This window comes from Tachysurus vachellii, chromosome 12, assembly GCF_030014155.1.
Source record: "Tachysurus vachellii isolate PV-2020 chromosome 12, HZAU_Pvac_v1, whole genome shotgun sequence".
Taxonomy (NCBI): domain Eukaryota; kingdom Metazoa; phylum Chordata; class Actinopteri; order Siluriformes; family Bagridae; genus Tachysurus; species Tachysurus vachellii.
The window spans coordinates 21,866,643-21,888,207 of NC_083471.1; the positions used below are offsets into that span (position 1 = coordinate 21,866,643).

The 21,565-nt window shown below is 41.9% G+C and overlaps 2 protein-coding genes and 1 pseudogene across 2 annotated transcripts; all 3 read left to right on the forward strand.

Moving 5' to 3' along the window:
- The first annotated feature begins 947 nt into the window (after positions 1-947).
- On the forward strand, positions 948-2,730 carry LOC132855013 (C-X-C chemokine receptor type 1-like). Its single transcript, XM_060883721.1, has one exon. The coding sequence runs from the start codon at positions 1,245-1,247 to the stop codon at positions 2,133-2,135; it is 891 nt and encodes a 296-aa protein (XP_060739704.1). The 5' UTR covers positions 948-1,244; the 3' UTR covers positions 2,136-2,730.
- Positions 2,731-5,046: 2,316 nt separating this feature from the next.
- Positions 5,047-5,937, forward strand: LOC132854319 (leukotriene B4 receptor 1-like). Its single transcript, XM_060882607.1, has one exon. The coding sequence runs from the start codon at positions 5,047-5,049 to the stop codon at positions 5,935-5,937; it is 891 nt and encodes a 296-aa protein (XP_060738590.1).
- A 10,099-nt stretch (positions 5,938-16,036) lies between these two features.
- On the forward strand, positions 16,037-16,942 carry LOC132854320 (leukotriene B4 receptor 1-like; annotated as a pseudogene).
- Positions 16,943-21,565: the final 4,623 nt, after the last annotated feature.

Genomic DNA, 21,565 nt, shown 5'->3' on the forward strand with positions numbered 1-21,565 from the left:
TAATAAATTTAAAGTGAGTCTGTATGATTTTTCAAACTTTTAATCTATCTAATACATTTACACCAAAAGCATAATTGCTTGAAACAAAGAAGTAATTCTTAAATTAAAATTATTTCCCTGTTTGTATTGTGTTAAAAAAACAGCAAAAAAAAAACAAGCTTAACGTTGATGTATCCTAAGTCTGTAACCTAGTGAACGAGTGTTAATGTATTCATTGCTGAAGACTTCAAAGCACTTTTGTACATTGCTCAGGATAAGTGCATCTGCCAGATGTTGTGATTGTAAAATTTTAAAGTGACAAATGTTAATCAGTCAAAAATGTGTTCATCAATATTAGCAACATTCATTATAAGTATAGTTTTGTGTTTGTTATATTTTTTGTGTCTTTGCTTTACATTGCTGGTTTTATATATAGTTTTAGTTGAAACTGAAAGCTGTTTTCTGAAATTAAAAACACTTACATTTCGAGCTATAAACCAAAATAAAGTTTTCTGGTTTTTAAAAAAGCTACTTCTGCTTGCACAGTTGTGAGACAACATGAGAGGGTTTGTTTCCTTCTTGGTTTTATTTTTGTTGATGTGTTTTTGGCCTGGTTACATTATCTAAAGTTTTTGATTCTTTTATGGAACCTTGTTGGACGTGACTTTTGTTATATATAAGCCTGTCTAATTTTGTTTGTTGAAAGGAAAAAAACTACTTTTCATTTTTTTATCATCTGTCCTGCTTGTTTTTGGCTTCGAACAACACATTTATCCTGAAATCCGCGTGTTTCTACACCAGTGTGACTTACCTTCATTCTCTTTAATTCTGCTTTTCCAGTGATTCTTGAATCATGGTCTCTCTCAGTGGAGACAAACCAACTTAAGCACATATACATTAGTCAGTTCTGTTCAGCTCAGATCTAGCTGTGTTCTCTTGTGTCTCTGTGCTCTCTTGTCTCCCATGTATATCTCTGCTGTCACTCAGGTGTAGCCACCTCCTTAGCACTCACTCTCCATTTTGTTATCTGTCTTAATCAACTACATGCATATCTTTACTGTTTATACGTTTATAAAGCTTAAATTATGTCAAAATGAGTGCATGAAGAAATGCAAAATATATTGCTGAACCTTTTTCACCAGAACTTCCTGACATATCTTTCGACACCATGCTGTTTTTTAATCTACGTAAGAAACCACAGACTCCTATACTTCTGCTTCTTTTAGTATTTAGATCCTATACCCTGTTACACAAAAGTTCTAACCATGCAGTACCTCAACTCATACAACAGCTCGCGCACCGCTTCTGACTCTACTGAGAACCTGATTGCCAGTATTGTGGGGGCAGTTTGCTTTATACTGGGAGTCCCTGGTAATATTGCTGTAATGGTGCGTCTGTCTGGATGGCTGAAGAGAGGCAGTTTCACCCCGAGACTGATGCTAAGCCTGGCCATATCAGATCTACTCACTCTGATTTCTCTGCCCATTTGGATTTGGGCTGATCTGCATGGCTGGGTGTTTGGGTCAGTCATGTGTAAGCTTCTACTTTACAAGGTGTTCTTAGGCTTCAACTGCAGTGTACTGTGTGTGGTGTTGATGAGCCTGCAGCGATACATCCAAGTGCTGCATCCTGAGAAATGGAAGAAGCTTGGCAGAAATGGAAAGAAGATCCTTTTGAGTGGGATGTGGATGTTAAGTGCAGTTTTTTCATGCTATGCTCTCATACTAAGCGATCTAATCACGGACAGAGGAGGACGACTTCAGTGCAGGCTAAAATATCAGAATAAGGCTGAAAGAGTGCTTACATTAATATGGCATATTATACTATTCGTGGCTTCATCTACCATTGTATCTTATTTCTACTTTCACCTTTACAGAGGAGTTAATAACTCAGCTTTCTTTAACAGTAACTCATTGACCAAGGTGGTGACCAGAATTGTAGTGTGTTTTTTTATTTTTTGGATCCCAAATAAAATCTCCGACATTGTGATCATCATTGCTACATTGACTGGGAATGACAGTCTGTTAATATCTGCAGAATCTGGAGACAATGTTACTACAGCTCTGGTTTTTTTTAACAGTTGTGTGAACCCCTTACTGTACGCTTTCTCTGCTCGGGCTCGACAACAGGGAACAGCTGGAACAAATGATCCTTAGTTTCTTGGAGATGTAGAGGTTTGAGAGAGAAGATGAACTTTTCTAACAGCCTATCACAGACATTTTTACTTTCAGTCTATTTTTATAGTTTTTTTGCACCTTCTAATTCTTTTTAATAACACCTTTTAATATATTTTTTTCAGATTAATTTAATCAATGTAAAGTGAGTCTGTACAGTATGATTTTTCAAACTTTTTATCTACCTAATACATTTACACCAAAAGCATAATTGCTTGAAACAAAGAAGTAAGTCATAAATTACAATTATTTTCCCTGTTTGTATTGTGTTAAAAAAACAACAACAAAAAAACAAGCTTAACGTTGATGTATCCTAAGTCTGTAACCTAGTGAACAAGTGTTAATGTATTCATTGCTGGAGACTTCAAAGCACTTTTGTACATTGCTCAGGATAAGTGCATCTGCCAAATGTTGTGAATGTAAATTTGTAAAGTGACAAATGTTAATCAGTCAAAAATGTTTCGTCAATATTAGCAACATTCATTATAAGTATAGTTTTGTGTTTGTTAGATTTTTTTTGTGTCTCTGCTTTACATTGCTGATTTTATATATAGTTTTGGTTGAAACTAAAAGCTGTTTTCTGAACTTAAAAACACTTACATTTCGAGCTATAAACCAAAATAAAGTTTTCTGATTTTTACAAATCATATTTGTGGCTTCATTCACCATCGTTTCACTTTCACCTTCACAGAGGAGTTAATAACTCAGCTTTCTTTAGCAGTAACTCATTGACCAAGCTGGTGACCAGAATTGTGGTGTGTTTCTTCATTATTTGGATCCCACATCAAATCTTAAACATTGTGATTATCTTTGCTGCATTGACTGGGAATGACAATCTGTTAAGATCTGCAGTATCTGGAGACAATGTTTCTAGAGCTCTGGTTTTTATTAACAGTTGTGTAAACCCCTTCCTGTACGCTTTCTCTGCTCGGGCTCGACAACAGGGAACAGCTGGAACAAATGATCCTTAGTTTCTTGAAGATATAGAAGTTTGAGTGAGCTGATGCATGTCTCTGAAAGCCTTTCTTAGACATTGCATTTAAAGGCACACCATATAAAATTATATGAATCATTTTGCTTATTCCTGCAGTCTATTTTTATAGATTTTTTGCACCTTCTAATTATTTTTTTTATTACACCTAACATATTTTGCAGATGAATTTAACAGATACTGTATGAGTTTTTAAATGTCTACCTAATACATTTGTGAGCTCCTAAAGCATAATGGCTTAAAACAAAGAGTAAGTCTTAAATTAGAAAGTGATAAATGTTACTCAATCCAAAATGTGTTCATCAATATTAGCAACATTCATTATAAGTACAGTTTTGTGTTTGTTAGATATTTTGTGTCTTTGCTTTACATTGCTGACTTTATATATAGTTTTGTTTGAAACTGAAAGCTGTTTTTTGAACTTAAAAACACTTACATTTCGAGCTAGCACTTCTTTCCTTATCTTTTGCATAAAAAAAATAAGAAAATAAATAAATAAAAACTTTGACACTTTTTCATTGTAACTTTGAACAAATGTTTTAAACTCATGGTATCTTAAGTATGTAACTTAGTGAGCCAGAAATAATGTATTCAATGCTAGAGATTTAACCACTTATGTACGTCGCTGGGGGGCACGGTGGCTTAGTGGTTAGCACGTTCGCCTCACACCTCCAGGGTCGGGGTTTGATTCCCGCCTCCACGTTGTGTGTGTGGAGTTTGCATGTTCTCCCCTCAGGGGTTTCCTCCGGGTACTCCGGTTTCCTCCCCCGGTCCAAAGACATGCATGGTAGGTTGATTGGCATCTCTGGAAAATTGTCCCTAGTCTGTGATTGTGTGAGTGAATGAGTGTGTGTGTGTGCCCTGCGATGGGTTGGCACTCCGTCCAGGGTGTATCCTGCCTTGATGCCCGATGACGCCTGAGATAGGCACAGGCTCCCCGTGACCCGAGGTAGTTCGGATAAGCGGTAGAAAATGAATGAATGAATGAATGAATGTACGTCGCTCTGGATAAGGGCGTCTGCCAAATAATGTAAATGGTCAGACTCTGCACAAAATGCCTTCAATGACCTCAAGAATAGATTCACCACAGACCCCATTCTGCAACACCCAGACCCCTACCTGCCATTCATTGTGGAAGTAGATGCCTCATGTACCGGAATAGGGGATGTGCTCTCCCAATGTCATGAGTCCCCAGCTAAACTACACCCTATGCATTCTATTCTAGAAAGCTCACTTTGGCCGTAGCCAACTATGACATGGGAAACTGGGAACTGCTCTCCATCAAGAACGCATTGGAGGAATAGAGACACTGGTTGGAGGTTGCTCAATGTCCATTTCAAGTCCTAACAGAGCATAAGAACTTGGAATACATCAAGGGGGCCTGGATCCAAGAATACTAAAGCCGATGCACTTTCTCGCCGACATGACCCAGAACCCGCCCCCCTAGTCATTGCGCCTATATGATGGGACCTTATGGAGGAAATATGACAAGCACAACAGAGGGAATGGCCCCCACCCGATTGCCTTACTAGGCCGCAATATGTACCCACAGATGCCCCCACCTCCACAGGTCTACAAGAGTAATAGAAGAATTTTCCCAGTGTAGTTTAGTGCAGCTGACTGAACTGGTTTACTTGGAATTTCCAGACAACAAATACTTTTGTCCTGTCTGTCTTTACCACTTGCATGCATCTGTTTACTGTCAATACATTTATAAAGCATACATTTTTATAATATCAAAATGAATGCATGAAGAAATGCAAAATACATTGGTGGTGTTATAACCTGCTGACGTGCATGTTTTGACACTATGATGTTTTTCATCCACATAAGAAACCACAGACTTTTACACGTCTGCTTCTTGTATTATCTCCTACACCCTGTTACACGAAAGCTCTAAACATGCAGCAGCTCAACTCATACAACAGCTCGCTCACCGCTCCTGACTCTACTGAGAACCTGATTGGCAGTATTGTGGGGGCAGTTTGCTTCATACTGGGAGTCCCTGGTAATATTGCTGTAATGGTGCGTCTGTGTGGATGGCTGAAGAGAGGCAGTTTCACCCCGAGACTGATGCTAAGCCTGGCCATATCAGATCTACTCACTCTGATTTCTCTGCCCATTTGGATTTGGGCTCTTCTGCATGGCTGGGTGTTTGGCTTGGTCTTGTGTAAGCTTCTCTCTTACATCACTTTGTTAAGCTTCTTCTGCAGCATACTGTGTGTGGTGTTGATGAGCCTGCAGCGATACATCCAAGTGCTGCTTCCTGAGAAATGGAAGAAGCTTGGCAGAAATGGAAAGAAGATACTTTTGAGTGGGATGTGGATGTTAAGTGCAGTTTTATCATGCTATGCTCTCATACTAAGTGATCTAAGCTTGGACAGAGGAGGACGACTTCAGTGCACGCTAAGATATCGGAATAAGGCTGAAAGAGTGCTTACATTAATCTGGCAGATTATACTATTTGTGGCTTCATCTACCAATGTATCTTATTTCTACTTTCACCTTCACAAAGGAGTTAATAACTCAGCTTTCTTTAGCAGTAACTCATTGACCAAAGTGGTGACCAGAATTGTAGTGTGTTTTTTAATTTTTTGGTTCCCGAATCAAATCTCTGACATTGTGATCATCATTGCTACATTGACTGGAAATGACAGTCTTTTAAGATCTGCAGAATCTGGAGGGAATGTTACTACAGCTCTGGTTTTTTTTAACAGTTGTGTGAACCCCTTCCTGTATGCTTTCTCTGCTCGGGCTCGACAACAGGGAACAGCTGGAACAAATGATCCTTAGTTTCTTGGAGATATAGAGGTTTGAGAGAAGATGAACTTTTCTAACAGTACTTATCACAGACGTTTTTTCTGTCAGTCTATTTTTATAGTTTTTTTGTGCTGTCTACTTCTTTTTTATAACACCTTTTAATATATTTTTTAAGATTAACTGAATCAATTTAAAGTGAGTCTGTATGATTTTTCAAATTTTAATGTACCTAATACATTTACACCAAAAGCATAATTGAATTACTATTAATTAACTTACAATTATTTTCCCTGTTTGTATTGTGTTAAAAAAACAACAACAAAAAAACAAGCTTAACGTTGATGTATCCTAAGTCTGTAACCTTTGTATGTGTTAAAAAAACAACAACAAAAAAACAAGCTTAACGTTGATGTATCCTAAGTCTGTAACCTGGTGAACGAGTGTTAATGTATTCATCGCTGGAGACTTCAAAGCACTTTTGTACATTGCTCAGGATAAGTGCATCTGCCAAATGTTGTGAATGTAAAATTTTAAAGTGACAAATGTTAATCAGTCAAAAATGTGTGCATCAATATTACCAACATTAATTATAAGTATAGTTTTGTGTTTGTTAGATATTTTGTGTCTCTGCTTTACATTGCTGATTTTATATATAGTTTTGGTTGAAACTAAAAGCTGTTTTCTGAACTTAAAAACACTTACATTTCGAGCTATAAACCAAAATAAAGTTTTCTGATTTTTAAAAACGCTACTTCTGCTTGCACAGTTGTGAGCCAACATGACAGGAACTTGCAGCACATTTACTGAGAGTTGTAACATATTTTGTTTGTACAGCAATTTGCTTCAGAGAAATTTCAGACTGTTAAAAGTAGAAATAGATGCCAATATGGAGGCAGAAAACACACACACACCCTTACCTACTAAAAGAAGAAATGCTGATACAGAGCTGGAAATTATGTAATATTGTGTTTTTCTAAATAAAAGTATTATAATTAAACCATGCACTACCTTAAGATTTTCTACATTAAAACAAATCCAAAATTTGTCACTCCAGTCTCACTGCAACTGCAAGCAATATGTTTTAACTTGATTGAGGAAGCCTGTGGTGAATTGGGAACCAAGACCAATACCGCCAATTCCATCTTGTGCCACTGGTCCTAGAACTGCCTAGGTTCCTTGCAACACTTCTACATCATTTTCAGACTATGCCTTTTGGGCTGCATGGGGCTCCACCTAGAATCTGCAGAATCTGGAAATAATAATCTGGAGATAATGTTACTTCAGCTTGGTTTTTATTAACAGTTGTGTAAATCCCTTCCTGTACGCTTTCTCTGCTCGGGTTCTTCAACAGGGAACAGCTGGAACAGATGATCCTTAGTTTCTTGAAGATATAGAGGTTTGAGTGAGCTGATGCACATCTCTGACAGCCTTTCACAGACATTGCATTTAAAGGCACACCTTATAAAATTATATGAATCATTTTGCTTATTCCTGCAGTCTATATTTATAGTTTTTTTGCATCCGCTACAACATAAATTGAGTATAAAGGAGGAAAAGTGTGAATTTCACTCGGATACAATCTCTTTTCTGGGTTACGTTATCAATGGCCAGGGGGTGGATATAGACCCCAGCAAAGAAAGGGCGGTCACTGTATGGCCCACCCCAACCAGTCTCAAGGAATTGCAGAAATTTCTTGGATTCACAAACTTTTCTAGAAGATTTCTTAAAAAATTTAGCTCTGTGGCAACCCCCCTGACTGCACTGCTGTGAGGTAAACCAAGTAAGATGCAGTGGTCAGACTCTGCACAAAATGCCTTCAATGACCTCAAGAATAGATTCACCACAGACCCCTACCTGCCATTCATTGTGGAAGTAGATGCCTCATGTACCGGAATAGGGGATGTGCTCTCCCAATGTCATGAGTCCCCAGCCAAACTACACCCTATGCATTCTATTCTAGAAAGCTCACTTTGGCCGTAGCCAACTATGACATGGGAAACCGGGAACTGCTCTCCATCAAGAACGCATTGGAGGAATGGAGACACTGGGTGGAGATTGCTCAATGTCCATTTCAAGTCCTAACAGACCATAAGAACTTGGAATACAGTACATCAAGGGGGCCTGGATCCAAGAATACTAAAGCCGATGTACTTTCTCGCCGACATGACCCAGAAACCGCCCCCCTAGTCATTGCGCCTATATGATGAGACCTTATGGAGGAAATATGACAAGCACAACAGAGGGACTGGCCCCCACCCGATTGCCCTACTAGGCCGCAATATGCACCCACAGATCTCAGGCGATGCATCTTGGAATGGGTCCATACCTCCTGGACCTCGGGACACCCAGGCAACGAACATGGATCTCCCCAACTCACAGGGATTCACAACCATTCTTATGGCGGTAGATCGGCGTGCAAACTGATTGCCTGTTCTGTAAGAACATCCTTGCCAGCTCTCTGGAGGGAGCCAACACCAGAATACTAACTTCCTGGTTCAGTTGAGGTCACTTTTGGTTTCGACTTCCGGATGCGCCAGCATTTAAGCTAGCCAAAAATGGCTATATGATGCGAAGTATTGTCAACCCAGTTGTGTACCAAGGCTTGTTTTTCTGCTCTGATTTTTGCCATTGGATTTACTATGTCTTTTGCCTTTCCCTTGTAGGATTATTTTGCCTGTATGGATTACTATTTCTGGTTAACTAACTTTCTGCCTGTGTACTGTTTCTCCCCTGTCTGCCAAATTGGTGAGTTTTTGTCAAGTTTGTGGTTTCATTAAAGCTGTATTATTATCCGCACATGGAGGCCATGGACTCCTCACTACTGCTTGGGACAAATAAACAGATCTTTTCAAATTTATTTTTGCTTTCTTCCCCAGGGAGAGATTTTCAGTGATTCTTGAATCATGGTCTCGCTCACAGGAGACAGACCAACTTAAGCACATGCACATTAAATTTCAGTTCAGCTCTAGCTGTGCTCTGTTGTGTCCCTTTGCCCTCGTATCTCATGCATATCTCTGCTGACCCTCTCTAAAATAGAACTTTTGTTAGTAAATCTCCTACAGGTGTAGTCACCTCCTTAACACTCACTCTCCCAACTCCACCCTCCATTCACTTCCACTTAACCATGCCCCCACCTCCACAGGTCTACAAGAGTAATAGAAGAATTTTTCCCAGTGTAGTTTAATGCAGATGACTGAACTGGTTTACTTTAATTTGTTGTCTGGAATTTCCATAAAACAAATACTTTTCCCTATCTGTCTTTACCACTTGCATGCATCTCTTTACTGTCAATACATTTATAAAGCATAAATTGTTATAATATTGAAATGAATGCATGAAGAAATGCAAAATACATTTCTGATCTTTTTGTGTCATAACTTCCTGACGTGCATGATTCGACACCATGATGCTTTTTTATACACATAAGAAACCACAGACTTTTACACGTCTGCTTCTTGTATTATCTCCTACACCCTGTTACACAAAAGCTCTAACCATGCAGCAACTCATCTCATCCAACTCATCTATTACATTTAAACTAAAAGCAATTTGACTTGAAACAAAAAAGTTAGTGTTAAATTACAATTATTTTCCCTGTTTGAATTATATGTTTAAAAAAACAAACAAAAAAAAACAAGCTTAACGTTGATGTATCCTAAGTCTGTAACCTAGTGAATGAGTGTTAATGTATTCATTGTATTCATTGTTAATGTATTCACAGCCTTTTCTAACATGAACTTTATCAAGAACTAACACAGAACACGCCTTACTGATGCACATTTAAAAGACTCACTCAGACTTGCAGTGTCAAATTATTCATCAGATTACAGTACACTGGTGCGTAGAATGCAGTGCCAGGCTTCCCACTAACAGACATTTACAGACAAAGAAGAGATAACGTGTTCATTGAAAACACCATAACATTAAACTAAAAATGGTGCACAGAAATGTGAAAAATTGTTCAAAAAACTTGTGACTTGATTAATGATTTTCTTGACATTACTTCCTGACTTTCAAATGTTGGAACAGATAAACATAAATAAATGTTGCATGTTTAAATATTCCTACCGTCATTGTTGTATAAATCATTGTTAATAATTGTGGGGAATAATTAACATTGACATGTGAGCAGTCTCTTCACCATATTATTATTATTAGTATTATTATTATTAAAAGGTGATCTGTGCAATTTTGCTATTGAGGAAGTTTGTATCAAACAGGTAGCCCTTCGTATTACTCAGTTCATTTGAAGTAGCCTTCAGTCTTAAAAAGGTTGGTGACCCCTGATGTAGATAATGCCAGTAATGCATCTACAAGCGAATATTTATCATGTTTGGATAGCTTTGGTATACAACAATTTAACACACTGCCCATTCATACTAAGGGGCATACTCTTGATCTTGTTTGCTGCTCTGGTATAACACCTTTTAATTGTAATGTTTCTGATCTATCCACGTCAGATCACTTTCTGGTGTCATTTTGTGCCAAACTAGCTATTTTTAAGGTAAACCTGTGTCGTCCGATTACATTTCGGAATATTAAGAACATTGATTTGCCTACTTTTGCTGATGAACTTGCCATCTTCTCCAGTAAATCTGATTTCTCTACTGTTGATGAACTGGTAAAATATTACGATGATGGACTGAGCATGATTTTAGATGAATTTGCACCTGTGAAAACTCGAACTGTTTCATTTGTACATTCAGCTCCTTGGTTTACACCTGAACTGCGTGAACTTAAAACTAAAGCCCGTAGGTTAGAGCGGCTGTACGTCAGGTCTGGCCTTACTGTGAGTAAAGAAATGTATGCTGAACATATTCAAAAGGATAAAAATGCACTGACTAAAGCTAAATCCGATTAATACTCCAACATAATTGGAGTTAGCAATGAGAACTCTAGGTCTCTTTTCTTGGTGGTAAACAATATTCTGAAACCACCTGATTCTTTGCCATCTGATACCGTATGTATTCTACTGACCTATGTGATCACTTTTTGACTTTTTTATATCTAAGGTTGAGAATGTACATCGGCAATTACCTATTGGTACACTTCACAATGATTCTTGTCAGTCTATCACTCACACATACGGAAGCATATTGCATTCACTTGAGTAAAAAAAATCTACTCTGTTTTTCTGAATTAACGACTTAATTATCTCAGAATTATGAGCTAATTTTTCAGGAAAAAAAATAGCTCATAATTCTGAGATAATTAAGTCGTTAATTCGAAAAACAATTAAAAAAAATTAGTCGAAAAAAATTAGTCTAAAAAAAATTTTTTGCTCTCAAAATTATGAGAATTTTTCAGGAAAATTTTTTTTTTGCGGGACATGTTTACTTCCATGCAATCCACATTAAGTCGTTAATTCAGAAAAACAGAGCAAAAGTTTTTTTTTCCTGAAAAACTATCTCATAATTTTGAGATAATTAAGTCGTTAATTCGGCTTAGTGGTTAGCACGTTCGCCTCACACCTCCAGGGTCGGGGTTCGATTCCCGCCTCCGCCTTGTGTGTGTGGAGTTTGCATGTTTTCCCCGTGCCTCGGGGGTTTCCTCCGGGTGCTCCGGTTTCCTCCCCCGGTCCAAAGACATGCATGGTAGGTTGATTGGCATCTCTGGAAAATTGTCCCTAGTGTGTGATTGCGTGAGTGAATGAGAGTGTGTGTGTGCCCTGCGATGGGTTCGCACTCCGTCCAGGGTGTATCCTGCCTTGATGCCCAATGACGCCTGAGATAGGCACAGGCTCCCCGTGACCTGAGGTAGTTCGGATTTTCTTTTTTGAGTTTTTGTCAAGTTTGTGGTTTCATTAAAGCTGTATTATTGTCCGCACATGGAGGACATGGACTCCTCACTACTGCTTGGGACAAATAAACAGATCTTTTCAAATGTATTTTTACTTTCTTCCCCGGGGAGAGATTTTCAGTGATTCTTGAATTATGGTCTCACTCACAGGAGACACACCAACTTAAGCACATACACATTAAATTTCAGTTCAGCTCTAGCTGTGCTCTGTTGTGTCTCTGTGCCCTCGTATCTCATGCATATCTCTGCTGACTCTCTCTAAAATAGAACTTTTGTTAGTAAATCTCCTACAGGTGTAGTCACCTCCTTAACACTCAAACTCCACCCTCCATTCAATTCCACTTAACCATGCCCCCACCTCCACAGGTCTACAAGAGTAATAGAAGAATTTTTCCCAGTGTAGATTAATGCAGATGACTGAACTGGTTTACTTTAATTTGTTGTCTGGAATTTCCAGAAAACAAATACTTTTCCCTATCTGTCTTTACCACTTGCATGCATCTCTTTACTGTCAATACATTTATAAAGCATAAATTGTTATAATATTGAAATGAATGCATGAAGAAATGCAAAATACATTTCTGATATTTTTGTGTCATAACTTCCTGACGTGCATGATTCAACACCATGATGCTTTTTTATACATATAAAAACCACAGACTTTTACACGTCTGCTTCTTGTATTATCTCCTACATCCTGTTACACAAACGCTCTAACCATGCAGCAGTTCATCTTATCCAACTCATCTATTACATTTAAACTAAAAGGAATTTGACTTGAAACTAAAAAGTTAGTCTTAAATTACAATTATTTTCCCTGTTTGAATTATATATTTAAAAAAAAAAACAAACAAAAAAAAACAAGCTTAACGTTGATGTATCCTAAGTCTGTACCCTAGTGAACGAGTGTTAATGTATTCATTGCTGGAGACTTCAAAGCACTTTTGTACATTGCTCAGGATAAGTGCATCTACTAAATGTTGTGAATGTAAATTTGTTATATAGATATTAGAGATGAGCCGGATACTCGGCTGAAATGAGTATCCGGTACGGATAAAGCACTTCTGCCGAGTACGAGTATTATACGCGTAATACGAGTCAATATCTGTGCTCGGATTGAATGAAAATCATCATTGGGTATCTGATTGTGTCAGCGTTCTGTGATAGGCTAGTCACAGCGCCCCTCCACTACTCACATACAGATGAATTGTATTGCTGTGTCTCGCTCTGCTCACTCACAGTCACACACAGAACAGCTGTCTGTCTCTCCCTCAGTCACTCGGGTTTGCGGGTCTTTTCCGTTAACGTTTAGGGTTTCTTCAGCTTTTTACTTCGGGTTGTAACGTTAATAATACGTACTTACTAACCAGTAGAGTTCTGGTAAACGTTTGTTCGTTCAGACGTGGTGCTTGCTTGGTAGAATGAGATCACTGCGTCTCTGCCTGTCGGAGATTTTTTTTTCTTTTTTAAACCTTCAGCTTTCTCTAACCAGTAACCAGACACTGAGTGTCTGACACGTTTTTGCTGTATTTCATAAAAACATAAAGGCAGTATGCTAGTGTTATAAATATTACAAATTAATTATTAAGCTACACACATACACTCACACACACACCTGGTGTGGAAATAAAAAAATAAAAAAGAACCAAAAAAAATCACACTGATCATAAAAAATTAAAAGTTAAAAAAGAAAGTTATGTTGTTCATTACATTTTACTTCATAATTGCACTGCATTGTTTTGTTTTCATTGTTGCAAAACTTGTTCTGTAATATAGTTCGTTTGGTATCGTGATCAAAACCATTGATCTGAAGCTCAATCCTGATGCTGTCCTGTAAATATTTTTCTAATCAGCAATAAATATAACAATTTCTGATCAACCCATATCAATTGCATGCTTAAAATAACATACCGGTTAAAGCCCCGCCCATTTCAATAAAGTTTTCTGGTTTTTAAAAATATTACTTCTGCTTGCACAGTTGTGAGACAACATGAGAACAACTTGCAGCACATTTACTAGGATTTGTAACATGTTATAATTGTACAGGAATTTGCTTCAGAGCGTAGAGTGTTAAGAGTAGAGATACAGTTGTGTTCAAAATTATTCAACCCCCAATGCTGTAAATGGTTTTAGGGAATTTAGTGTACATTTGTAATTGTATTCAGAATGAAATCCTACAAGGACTTCTTAAAGAACCATATGCAACTAAAATGACATCAATTAGTTTTGTAATACAGTAGTAAATGTTTCTTTTGTGAATTCTTCATTGACATAATTATTCAACCCCTTAAAGACTACCACTCTGAAGAACAGAGGTTCAATGAAGTGTTTTCAATCAGGTATTGAAAACACCTGTGGATATCAGGGAGCAGCAATAAAGCCTAATAAGCACCAATTAGGCAGCTTTAAAATGACTGTGATACTCAGCTCCTTCTAGACATTTACTGGTGTGGTTACAAACATGGTGAGGTCAAGAGAATGGTCCAGGAAGACAAGAGAACAGGTGATTACTCTTCACAGGAAGGGCAATGGCTATAAGAAGATTGCAAAGATGTTAAACATACCAAGAGACACCATAGGAAGCATCATTCGCAAATTCAAGGCAAAGGGCACTGTTGAAACGCTACCTGGTCGTGGCAGAAAGAAGATGCTGACTTCGACTGCTGTGCGCTACCTGAAGCGTAGAGTGGAGAAAAGTCCCCGTGTGACTGCTGAGGAACTGAGAAAAGATTTGTCAGATGTGGGTACTGAAGTTTCTGCTCAGACAATACGGCGCACCCTGCGTAATGAAGGCCTCCATGCCAGAACTCCCAGGCGCACCCCCTTGCTGTCCCCAAAGAATAAGAAGAGTCGACTGCAGTATGCCAAAAGTCATGTGGACAAACCACAGAAGTTTTGGGATAGTGTTCTGTGGACTGATGAAACAAAATTAGAACTGTTTGGGCCCATGGATCAACGCTATGTTTGGAGGAGGAAGAACAAGAAAAGAACACCTTGCCTACTGTGAAGCATGGCGGGGGGTCAATCATGCTTTGGGGCTGTTTTGCTTCTGCAGGTACTGGGAAGCTTCAGCGTGTGCAAGGTACCATGAATTCTCTTCAGTACCAGAAGATATTGGATGACAATGTGATGCAGTCCGTCACAAACCTGAGGCTTGGAAGACGTTGGACCTTTCAACAGGACAATGATCCCAAGCATACCTCCAAGTCCACTAGAGCATGGTTGCAGATTAAAGGCTGGAACATTTTGAAGTGGCCATCGCAGTCACCAGACTTAAATCCGATTGAGAACCTCTGGTGGGACTTAAAGAAAGCAGTTGCAGTGCGCAAGCCTAAGAATGTGACTGAACTGGAGGCTTTTGCCCATGATGAATGGGCAAAAATACCCGTAGATCGCTGCAAGACACTTGTGTCAAGCTATGCTTCACGTTTAAAAGCTGTTATAACTGTAAAAGGATGTTGTACTAAGTACTAAGATTGAATGTCACTTGGGGGTTGAATAAAACTGATAATGATGTGAGCTCAGAAAAGACATTTGTGGTTATTTCATTATAAATGTTATGTTATATTTGTCTGACCTACATGTGCCTCTTTGATTTAATTGTAAGCAGGATGACTGAATGATCATAATCAATGTCAAACCGACCAAAACAATCAATTTCAGTGGGGGTTGAATAATTTTGAACACAACTGTAGATGCCAGTACGGAGACAGAAAGGTCACACACACACCTACTAAAGGAAGAAATGCAGCTAATTCAGAGCTGAGAATAATGAAATATTTTTTTATTTCAATAAAAGAGTTAAGCCATGTGCTCTTTCAAATTTGTGTAATGTTAATCCAAATATATATATATATATATATATGTATATATATATATTACTTAAATATTATTTTTTAAACTATTCTATAATTGATCTCAAACTAGTTATTGATTTGTCCCCTGCTCAATCTGAATATCCTTTCAGTACATATAGCACTGAGTTTTTTCACAAGTTTCGAATAGTCAATTTCCCAAAGTTTTAAGAAGCTTTGGGGGAAAAGAAGGACTATCTTTAGAGATGATATGGTGCAGTATCTCAAGATGTTCTGGTGTGAAGCAAAACCAGAAATGGTCCATTAAGGTCTTTTAAGTTCATTGCCCCATTCTTGTCCCTTTCTTTTTCTTTTTTTAAGAACGTTCAAATTGTTCTGTGCTGCTTGAGATATAAAAATGCTTGAGCTATAAAAAACATTTCCGGACTTTTTCAAAATGAATGTGAAACCATAACCTTACTGACATGACATATCTCTCAGACTTCTACACTTCTGTTTACTTTAGTTCTACAGTTTCCTCCAAGAAACAGCACTCAACCATGCAGCAGCTCAACTCATCCAACAGCTCGCTCATTGCTCCTGTCTCTACTGTGAACCTGATTGCCAGTAGTGTGCTGGCAGTTTGCTTCATGCTGGGAGTCCCTGGTAATATTGCTGTAATGGTGCGTCTGTCTGGATGGCTGAAGAGAGGCAGTTTCACCCCGATACTGATGCTAAGCCTGGCCATATCAGATCTACTCCCTCTGATTTCTCTGCCGGTTTGGATTTGGGATCTTCTGCATGAATGGGTGTTTGACTGGGTCTTGTGTAAACTTCTTGCTTACATGATCTACTTAAGCTTCTACTGCAGCATACTGTGTGTGGTGTTGATGAGCATGCAGCGATACATCCAAGTGCTGCATCCTGGGAAATGGAACAAGCTTGGCAGAAAAGGAAAGAAGATCCTTTTGAGTGCTATGTGGATGTTAAGTGCAGTTTTTCATGCTATGCTCTTGTACAGCGCAATCTAAGCTTGGACAAAAAAGAACGTCTTCAGTGCACACTAAGCTATCGGTACGATGTTGAATGAGTGGCTACTTTAACCTGGCAGATTATAATATTTGTGGCTTCATTTACCATTGTATCTTATTTCTACTTTCACCTTTACAGAGGAGTTAATAACTCAACTTTCTCTAGCAGTAACTCATTGGCAAAGCTGGTGACCAGAATTGTGGTGTGTCTTCATTTTTTGGATCCCGGGTCAAATCTCCAACATTGTGATCATCATTGCTGCATTGACTGGAAATAGTCTGTTAAGATCTGCAGTATCTGTAGATAATATTACTACAGCTCTGGTTTTTATTAACAGTTGTGTGAACCCCTTCCTGTACGCTTTCTCTGCTCGGGCTGGACAACAGGGAACAGCTGGAACAAATGATCCTTAGTTTCTTGAAGATATAGAGGTTTGAGAGAAGATGAACTTTTCTAACAGCCTATCACAGAAGTTTTTTCTTTGAGTCTATTTTTATAATTTGTTTGCACCTTCTAATTCTTTTTATTACACCTTTTAAGAATTTTTTCAGATTAATTTAATCAATTTAAAGTGAGTCTGTATGATTTTTTAAACTTTTAATCTACCTAATACATTTACACCAAAAGCATAATTGCTTGAAACAAAGAAGTAAGTCTTAAATTACAATTATTTTCCCTGTTTGTATTGTGTTAAAAAAAAGTTTGTAACCTAGTGAACGAATGTTAATGTATTCATTGCTGGAGACTTCAAAGCACTTTTGTACATTGCTCAGGATAAGTGCATCTGCCAAATGTTGTGAATGTAAATTTGTAAAGTGACAAATGTTAATCAGTCAAAAATGTGTTCATCAATATTAGCAACATTCATTATAAGTATAGTTTTGTGTTTGTTAGATATTTTGTGTCTCTGCTTTACATTTTTTATATAGTTCCCCTTCGGAACTCGAGCTGCGTCGAAACGCTATGGGAACGCCCAATGTGTGACCACGCTCTGAACCATGTGTATAATCTTACCAATAGGCGTTTGAGACGTGACATCATTGGCGGGCGACGTCGCGTTAACAGGAAGCTACAAATGGCTGCGAGATGGACAAGACGCTAGCTTCTGCTCGTTCAGGTAAGCGCTGTGTTTTTCTGATTGAGTGATGGCTAGCAGACAGGATTTCCGTAAGTGTGTTTATCCGTGTCCCCATTTCATTACCGGGAAGGATTCGCATGATCGGTGTGTTGTTTGCTTGGGAGTGGAGCATGCACAATCGGCTCTTGAGGGAGTCGATTGCCCGCATTGTAGCCACATGGCTATGCGCACGCTTCGCTCTCGGAGAGCGCTGTTCGAGAAGAGCTCTCTCCCTCGCGGCTCCGGTCCCGCTCTTGCCGAGGCAAAGTGGTGCCGGCACTCGTGGGGCTCCCAGGCTGATATACAGTAGCAGCGGGATTAGAGTCGGATGAGTCCTCTCCAGCCTCGTCTGCAGAATCGAGCTCCTGCTCTCTCGGAGAAGCAGGCCCGATGGCTGCTTCTTCTCCCGGCGCGAGCAGCGCGGCATTACATGTCTCTCCTTCTGAGGAAGGAGGGCTGATGGATGCTAGCGAGCCCGTGGGCTCCTCACAGCCTGTGCTGTACGAGGAGCTCCTCTAGGTCATGACATGAGCTGTAGCCAAGCTGGATCTAGATTGGCCGGTGGAGCAGCAGAAGCAGTGCGCACCCAGTAAGCTGGATGAGCGTTTCCTGCATCCTGTGTCGCTTCCTGTACCGTTTTTTCCCGATCTGCACACCGAGGTGTCCAGATCCTGGGAAACCCCGTAATCGGCGCGTACTTCTTCTCATCACTCCTCACTCTACGCGAATGTGGTAGGGGCTAAGGCGTGCGGCTACGGGGTGATGCTGCGTGTGGAAGAGACGCTAGCTAGGTATCTCTCCCCTAGCGTAGCATCATCGCTAAAGGCCCTGGTGTTCCCTACTAAGCCGCTACGTGCTACATCGGCCTTAGTAGGGAAGGCTTACGCGGCAGCAGGCCAGGCCGTGGGTTGCCTCCACACCATGGGTATGTTGCAGGCATACCAGGATAACCTGCTACGTGATTTGGATGAGGGACTTAGCTCCGGGACCGCTGATATTAAGGAGTTGCTTCGCACCACCAACTTAACCCTTCGGGCCATGAAACACACGGCGCGGGCCGTTGGTTGGTCCATGGCGGGCCTGGTGGCCACAGAAAGGCATCTGTAGCTCACCTTGTCCGTCCTCCTGGACAAGGATCGAGCTGTGCTATTGGACGCACCGATGGCTCCTCCTGGACTGTTTGGCGACGCTGTGACGGTGGTAGTTAACAAGTTCCAGGTGTCTAAAAAGCAGTCGGCTGTGTTTCAGCAGTACCTCCCTCGGTGATCTTATGGGGCTGTTTGGCGGCAGCCCCAGCCTGGTCCTTCCTGGCACTGCAAAGCCCAGAAACAGAGCGTTGCCACCCGATCTCCACGGGCGGGGCCTAAGGGCCCTAGGCGACGCTCTAGGCCCAAGAAGGAGCAGGATGACCTGGGGGTCACCCTTGCCTCCGACAAACGGGCAGTGGTGCATAGATTCTGACGGTCTACTTTTGAGGGATGGGGTACACCTCACGCTATGGTGCCCATCCCTCTCCTGCACCACCAGGTCGCCAGGCTGTTGGCTCTGCCACAGGATGTGCTTCAGAGCATGGTCCCCCTCCAGCGGGCACCTCCCTCCACTTCCGCCCAAAGTCTCTGTACGGATGGGGGAGACCCGCCGCCTCTCAGGAGGTGTCAGTACGTTGCACCGGCCTTTCGGGTCATGGAGGCCGGTCTGCCAGCCCGGCCACAAGATGTGCCTCAGGGCGCAGCTTCCCTCCAGCGGTTTGCTCCCCACCTTTCCACCCGAAGATTCGTTGTGGAGGGGAGGATCCGCCGCCTCTCGCGAGGCGTTATCAGCTGCAGGGCTCGGCCCCAGCTGCTCTGAGTGGGTCAGAGGCCAGTCCCGAGGAGCTGGTTCCCCTGAGGAACTTTCTGACAGCTTGGGAGGGGCTGCCAGGAGTCTCCCGGTGGGTCCTGCGGACTATAGAGGACGGTTACATGGTTCAGTTCATGTCCTCTCCTCCCCATTTCAACCGGATGCATCCCACCCTGGCTCTGGTCCTGGAACGAAAAGTGCGCACACTCCTGAGGAAAGGAGCCATCAAGGTGGTTCCCCCCTCGGCTCGAGAGTCAGGCTTCTACAGCCCGTACTTTGTCGTTCCAAAGAAGGAAGGCGGGTTGCGTCCCATTCTAGATCTACACTCCTTGAACTGCTTTCTCAGGAGGCTCAGGTTCAGGATGCTCACCCTCAAGGAGGTCGTGACTCAGATCAGGTCCGGGGACTGGTTAGTCACAATAGATCTGGAAGACGCATACTTTCACGTTTCCATCCTCCCTGCACACAGGAGGTTCCTGAGGTTTGCTTTCAGGGGCGAAGCTTACCAATATCGGGTCCTCCCGTTCGGCCTATCACTCTCGCCCCGCACCTTCGCGAAATGTGTCGACACAGCACTGACCCCGCTGCGGCTCCAGGGCATCCGCATTGTAATTACATCGACGATTGGTTGATTCTGGCTCAGTCGGAGCGCCAGGCGATTCAACATCGAGATGTCGTCCTCGCCTGCATGAAGGTGCTTGAGTTTCGACTAAACGGCAGCAAAAGCGTGCTTTCTCCAGCGCAGAGAACCACCTTTTTGGGCGTGGTATGGGACTCGGCCAGGATGCAGGCATGGTTGTCACCTGCTCGGGTTGAAGTCATCCTCACCTCTGTCAGGAGAGTGCGGGAAGGCTGGCCACTCACTGTGAAGCAGTTCCAGAGGCTGCTGGGTCTCATGGCGGCGGCGTCCAGCGTAATCCCGCTCGGCCTCCTGCCCATGAGGCCCCTCCAGTGGTGGCTCCGGGGCAGAGGGTTCTCGCGGCATGCCCTTCGAGCCTCGGATGTTCGGAAAAAGACCGAACGTTTCTGTCCCGAGGCCCCGTGTTGGGGACTCCATGTCGTCGCGTAACGCTAACGACGGATGCTTCCCTCATGGGGTGGGGAGTGGTCATGAGTGGCCACTCCGCCCAGGGTCTGTGGAGCGGCCCACATCTCTCGTGGCACATAAATTGCCTGGAGATGATGGCAGTGTTTTTGGGGTTAAAACACTTCCTCCCGGACCTAAGAGATCGCCATGTATTGGTCTGCACGGACAATACTGCGGTTAAACCATCAACCACCAAGGGGGTCTCCTATCTCGCCCTTTGGACAAGCTAGCACGAGCGGCCCTCTTGTGGTCTCGGGACAGAATCCTCTGTTTGAGGGCCATTTATATCCCGGGACGGTTGAATGTCAGAGCAGATGCCCTGTCGAGGCAGGGGCTGAGGCCTGGGGAATGGCGTCTCCACCCCTAGGTGGTGGAGCTCATATGGCGGAGGTTCTACAGAGCCCAGGTGGATCTTTTTGTGACCCAGGAGACCTCGCACTGTCCCCTCTGGTTCTCTCTCTCACCCAGCCCCATTAGGTCTGGATGCCATGGTACAGTCGTGGCCGAGGCTATGCCTGTACGCCTTTTCCCTGATCGCACTGCTCCCTGGAGTTTTGGAGAGAGTTCGCCGGGATTTAGTCCATCTCCTCCTGGTAGCACCTCGATGGCCGGGCAAGCCATGGTTTGCAGATCTGGTGTCCCTACTCGAGGGCCCTCCGTGGGAAATTCCCCCCAGGAGGGATCTCCTCTCACAGGTGGGCGGAACCCTTTTTCACCCCAGCCCAGAGCTGTGGAGGCTGGGGCTGTGGCCCCTGAGGGGGCAGAGTTCATAGCGGCTGGTCTCTCTACCGAGGTAGTAGAGACCCTTCTCCACTCCAGAGCTTCCTCCATGAGGAGGTCATTCGCCGCACGATGGCGACTGTTCACGTCGTGGTGTGAGCACCATGGCCTGGAACCAGTTATCTGCCTGATTGGCTCAGTTTTGGAGTTCTTACAGGAACAGTTTGCCGCTGGGTTAACCACCTTGACCCTGAAGGTTTACGTGTCCGCCAT